Source organism: Lepus europaeus, chromosome 22 (genome assembly GCF_033115175.1).
Source record: "Lepus europaeus isolate LE1 chromosome 22, mLepTim1.pri, whole genome shotgun sequence".
NCBI lineage: Eukaryota > Metazoa > Chordata > Mammalia > Lagomorpha > Leporidae > Lepus > Lepus europaeus.
Genome location: NC_084848.1, coordinates 2,512,308 through 2,517,699, shown reverse-complemented (window position 1 = coordinate 2,517,699; position 5,392 = coordinate 2,512,308). Strand labels below are relative to the sequence as shown.

General features: G+C 62.0%; 1 protein-coding gene across 1 annotated transcript; it reads right to left on the bottom strand.

Moving 5' to 3' along the window:
• Positions 1-355: 355 nt before the first annotated feature.
• Positions 356-4,658, bottom strand: HSP90AA1 (heat shock protein 90 alpha family class A member 1). Its single transcript, XM_062181210.1, has 10 exons — positions 4,550-4,658; positions 3,998-4,159; positions 3,557-3,923; positions 2,972-3,426; positions 2,717-2,882; positions 2,408-2,598; positions 2,162-2,309; positions 1,752-2,020; positions 1,211-1,544; positions 356-1,083 (listed from the first exon to the last, which is right to left on the bottom strand). Exons 2-10 carry the CDS (start codon positions 4,157-4,159, stop codon positions 974-976), a joined length of 2,202 nt encoding a protein of 733 aa, XP_062037194.1. The 5' UTR covers positions 4,550-4,658; the 3' UTR covers positions 356-973.
• Between the last annotated feature and the right edge of the window lie 734 nt (positions 4,659-5,392).

Here is a 5,392-nt window from a genome sequence, read left to right as displayed (position 1 = left end):
GGCCATTTGGGCAGTGAACCAGCACGTGTATCTAGACTTTCAAATCTTTTCTGTCCATTGGTTCACTCCTCAAATGGCTGCCGGAAGTCCAGGTCTCTTAGTTTCTATGACACTTCCATGGAGTCATTCCCACCCCAGGCCACCAGAGAACAGAACACCATCAATCAGTTTGGAAACACCTTGTCTAACTCCCAGATACAAGACCTCCCTTGTCACATGCCCCACACCTCCGGTCCTGCTCTGCCTACTGGAGTAGGCTGCTCGCCCCCACATGCCTCACCTGATCAAGAGTGGGTTTTCTAGCATGCAGCCATCTGCCACCTATGAAGTTCCCCTCCAATAACGAGGCTTCCACAATTTTTCAACGCATCTGTATTTGTCACAACCTTTTAAAGCAAAAAAAAACGACTTGGGCACTACAGTCCACCCACAAACCTCGGTGACTTTCCAACAGTGTCACAACACACCCAGGTAGGTTTGTAATTTTGTTCCCCTTAACAATGCTTCTTTGGAAAACAAGCCTGTGGAGAGTTCCTCGTCAAGTTGGTTCAGGTTAGCCTATTTCTAGAGGACGAACACATGCGGGGTCGGTAACTACAGGGGCCTTAACAAGTAGGAGGTGAACTAAAGCCACTGAACACCAAGGTACAGCTCAGGCCACTTCAGCGACAGATCTGGTCTCCTAAGGAATCCGGCTGACAGCTACACACTGCAGACCACGACGTTGACGATGGGCTACACACATCTCACAGCAAGCGTCACCTCATCTGTCACAAGCCACGTGGGAGTAGAAGCATCACTACTCTGCTTGTGCCTAACATCACAGTATCACAAGTAGAAAGAAATCTTATCTTCCCCTTAAGTAGTTGTCATGCCATACAGATTTTTTAAAATGTTAACAAAAATAAAGAAAAAAATCCTTGAAAATATATTCTCAGAGGGAGTGAGGGTGCCCAGGTCGAGGGTCGCACGGCTAGTCCACTTCCTCCATGCGGGAGGTGTCGTCGTCGCCTTCCAGGGGCGGCATCTCCTCGGTCACAGCTGTGGCCGTGTCGTCAGCAGTGGGGTCGTCTTCATCAATACCTGCGGGGGAGACAGGCCTGTTAACGCACTGACCAAGAGGGTGCTGGAGTTCTACTACCAAACACTTCCCAGTCTGTCTGAGGTGGCCGCGCAGCCGCACCTCCCCGCGGGACAGGCCAAGGCTCACCCAGGCCAAGCTTGATCATCCTGTAGATCCTGTTGGCGTGTGTCTGCGGGTCCTCCAGACTGAAGCCGGAGGAGAGGAGCGCGGTCTCGTAGAGCAGGATGACCAGGTCCTTCACGGACTTGTCGTTCTTGTCCGCCTCCGCCTTCTGCCTCAGGGTCTCGATGATCGAGTGGTCAGGGTTGACCTCCAGGTGCTTCTTCGCTGCCATGTAGCCCATCGTGGAGTTGTCTCTCAGGGCCTGGGCCTTCATGATCCTCTCCATGTTGGCCGTCCAGCCGTAGGTGCTCGTGACGATGCAGCACGGAGAGGTCACCAATCTGTTTGACACCACCACCTGGAGGCAAAGCAGCGAGACGGGTTAGATCGGCTACACTGCAGTGCAACAAGGGACCCCCATTATCCCCAGGTCTGAGAACAACCTGCAAGTCCCCCCGGCACAGGCCCCGGTTTTCCGTTTTCCCCTGAAAGCCCACAGACCTTAAAGAAACGGTGTCAGTGATCAGCAAAGGTGCGTTAGGAAAAAGGCCGGATCTGCGCCTACCTTTTCCACTTTTTTCTCCAATATATCTTTCATGATTTTGCAGAGGTTTTCAAACTTCGTCTTTTTCTCCTCCTGCTTCTTTTTCTCCTCCTCGTCTTCCGGCAGCTCCAAGCCCTCCTTGGTGACGGACACGAGGGTCTTGCCCTCGAACTCCTTCAGCTGCTGCACGCAGTACTCGTCGATGGGCTCGATCATGTAGATCACCTCCAGGCCGTGCTTCCGCAGGCGCTCCACGAAGGCCGAGTTCGCCACCTGGTCCTTGGTCTCACCTGGAAGGCCACGTCACGTTTACACGTGGAGGAGCAGGCAAACCAGCTAAGCAGGATCGAGAGAGCTCGCAGCAAGCTCGTTCATTAGGCGTCCTTGCTCAACACCAGTCAGGCCGCCCGGTGGGAACCACTCCCGTCTACCTGTGATGTAGTAGATGTGCTTCTGGTTCTCCTTCATCCTGGTGCAGTAGTCCTTGAGGGAAACCATCTCATCGCCGGAGGCGGACGTGTAGTATCTCAGCAGCTCAGAAAGCTTCTTCCGGTTCTGGGAGTCCTCATGGATCCCAAGCTGAAAGGAAGCACTGCCTGTGAGAGCAGCCTGGGTTTATCAACTCACTGCAGGGCAGTGTGGACACAGCTGGCAGCACTCGGCATGTCTACACCCACCTTTATATTTTTAGAGAACTGCTCATAAAACTTCTTGTAATTCTCTTTGTCTTCTGCCAGTTCCGTGAAGAGTTCTAGACACTTTTTGACCAAATTCTTCCTGATAACTTTCAGGATTTTGCTTTGTTGCAGCATCTCACGGGAGATATTCAGAGGGAGATCCTCGGAGTCCACCACCCCTCTAATGAAATCTGAAACACGAGACCCACGGCCCTCAGTCCAAGCACACAACTGGTCACACGTACCCCCCCCCATGCAGAAAGACGAGAGGTGGTGGCATCACCAGCGACACTGGACGCTCCTACTCACTCAGGTATTCAGGGATCAGCTCCTCGCAGTTGTCCATGATGAAGACTCTGCGCACGTACAACTTGATGTTGTTCTTCTTCTTCCGGTTTTCAAACAGGTCAAACGGGGCCCGTCTTGGGACGAAGAGCAGCGCTCTGAACTCCAGCTGCCCCTCAACCGAGAAGTGCTGCAACGAAACACGGGCCCAGTGCCAACCACCACCACCGGTGGCGGCGCCGGGGCTGGGCTGCCACCCGCCGGGCGCGGGGCACTCACCTTCACGGCCAAGTGGTCCTCCCAGTCGTTGGTCAGGCTCTTGTAGAACTCCCCGTACTCCTCGTTGGTGATGTCGTCGGGGTTCCTGGTCCATATGGGCTTCGTCTTGTTGAGCTCCTCCTGGTCGATGTACTTCTCCTTGATCTTCTTCTTCTTCTTCTTGTCGCCGTCCTTCTTCTCCTCCTCCTCCTCGTCCGAGCCCACGTCCTCGATCTCGGGCTTGTCGTCGGGCTCCTTGTCCTCCCGCTCCTTCTCCTCCTCCTTGTCCTCCTTCTCCTCGGCCTCGTCGTCGCTCACCTCCTTGTCGCGCTCCTTCTCCACGAACAGCGTGATGGGGTAGCCGATGAACTGCGAGTGCTTCTTGACGATCTCCTTGATGCGCCGCTCCTCCAGGTACTCCGTCTGGTCCTCCTTCAGGTGCAGGATGACCTTCGTGCCGCGCCCCATGGGCTCACCTCCAGGGAAAGCCAAGGTTTCAGGCCGAGCGAGGGCGCAGAAACCCCACGTCCGCCCAGCCCCGGCCCCGCACGACCCACGCTCGCCCCGGCTCTGCCCTGACCGCAGGCCCAGCGCCCCTCCCCCTACCTGCGTCGGTCCGCACGGTGAACGAGCCCCCGGCCGAGGACTCCCAGGCGTACTGCTCGTCGTCGTTGTGCTTGGTGATTACCGTCACCTTCTCAGCCACCAGGTACGCCGAGTAGAAGCCGACACCGAACTGGCCGATCATGGAGATGTCGGCGCCGGCCTGCAGCGCCTCCATGAAGGCCTTGGTGCCGGACTTGGCGATGGTGCCCAGGTTGTTGATCAGGTCGGCCTTGGTCATGCCGATGCCCGTGTCCACGATGGTCAGGGTTCGGTCTTGCTTGTTGGGGATGAGGTTGATGTGCAGCTCCTTCCCCGAGTCCAGCTTGCTGGGGTCGGTCAGGCTTTCGTAGCGGATCTTGTCCAGAGCCTGAAGACCACAAGTCCTCAGCACAGCGCCCCCCCACCCCCCGCCCGGCCCGCTTCCTCTCCGCCGCCACTTACATCCGACGAGTTCGAAATCAGCTCCCGCAGGAAGATCTCTTTGTTCGAGTAGAAAGTGTTGATGATGAGGGACATCAACTGGGCGATTTCCGCCTGGAAGGCGAACGTCTCCACCTCCTCCTCCTCCATCGGCTGGTCCTGGGTCTGGGTCTCCTCGGGCATCTGCCAAGGGCACGAGGCCGCTCAGGCCCGCGCGGTCCCGCCTCCCGCCGCGGGCGCCTCACAAAGGGATGACCTCATTTCGAGCTGCGGCAGCGCGGGAGCGTGCGCGCTGCGGGGCGGCCGCCGGCACCGGGCACCGGGCCCCGGGCCCCGCTCGCCCTCCGCGGGCCGCGGCCCCGTCATGGCGGCCGGCACGGCCGGGGCCGGGCGCCACCCCGCGCCCGCCCCGCGGCCTCTCCAGAACCTTCGCGGCGCCCCCGGCCCGCCGGAGGCGGCTCCACGGGCCCCGAGCGCCGAGGCTGAACCGCGACCGCCGGGCTCCGCGGCAGAGGGTCTCCGGCCGCCCCCGGCCCCGCGCCCCCGGGCCCGAGACCCCCGGCAGCCCCTCACCTTGGCTGAAGAACCGCACGGCCTCCGCGACGCAGCAGCACCGGGACGCTGGAGCTACTGGCGCGCCGCCCCCGCGCCGCCCTTATATAGAGGCGGGCCCGCCCAGCGCGCGGCGCCCCTTCCAGAAGCCTCCCGAACCTTCCGGAAGCACCCTCCCCAACCGCCGCCGCGGCCGCGCGCCCGCGCCTGCGCCCTGGCCGCGGCCCGCCCCTGCGCCGGGCTCGCGCAGGACCCCGCGCAGCGAACGGCCGGGCACCCCCGCCCGCCCGCGCCGCCGCGCGCCCTCGCGCCGGCCCCTGTGCGCCTGCGCGGGCTCGGCGCCTTCCGGGCTCCCGAGCCCGCCAAGCACGGGCGCGAGCGCGGGCGCGGGCGCGGGCGCATGCGTCCTCGCGGCGCCGGGTGAGCCGGGGCGGGGGGAGGGGTGTCGGGCCCTGGGTTCCCCTGCCCTTGTAGTGTAAAATGTGCAAAAAATGGCCCGTGGGTTATGAGAGCTCGGGGCCCGCGGCGTTCGCGTGCCCGGAGCCGCTCCCAGCGAGTCGCCCGCGCGCGGTGCAGGCCGCGCCAGCTTCCGGTCGCCGGGCCGGGGTCGTGCGCCGCGGCTGGGGGCTGGGTTTTGGGGTCGCGCTGCGGGCCTGAGGCGGCGGTTTCGGGTCGAGGGCTGCGTTCCCGGCGCCTGGGCTCCCGCAGAGGTGCGGCCCGAGGCCGGGGGCGAGGAGGACGCTGCCCGGCCGGGGAGGGGGCGCCGGGGAGCCGCGCTGGGCCCCCGGCCCGCCGGGCCCAGGCCTTGAGCCGCGCGCGCCCGGCCCCGCCGCCGGGACCCCGCTGCCGAGAGGCAGCCGCGTG

Bases quoted from the DNA above. Each gene is read 5' to 3' on its own strand.
- HSP90AA1 (XM_062181210.1), bottom strand. From the start codon at position 4,159: ATGCCCGAGGAGACCCAGACCCAGGACCAGCCGATGGAGGAGGAGGAG. The intron at 2,310-2,407 runs GTGGGTGTAGAC...GCTTCCTTTCAG, and splicing joins AGTTCTCTAAAAATATAAAG to CTTGGGATCCATGAGGACTC. The intron at 1,545-1,751 runs GTAGGCGCAGAT...CTTTGCCTCCAG, and splicing joins TGGAGAAAAAAGTGGAAAAG to GTGGTGGTGTCAAACAGATT.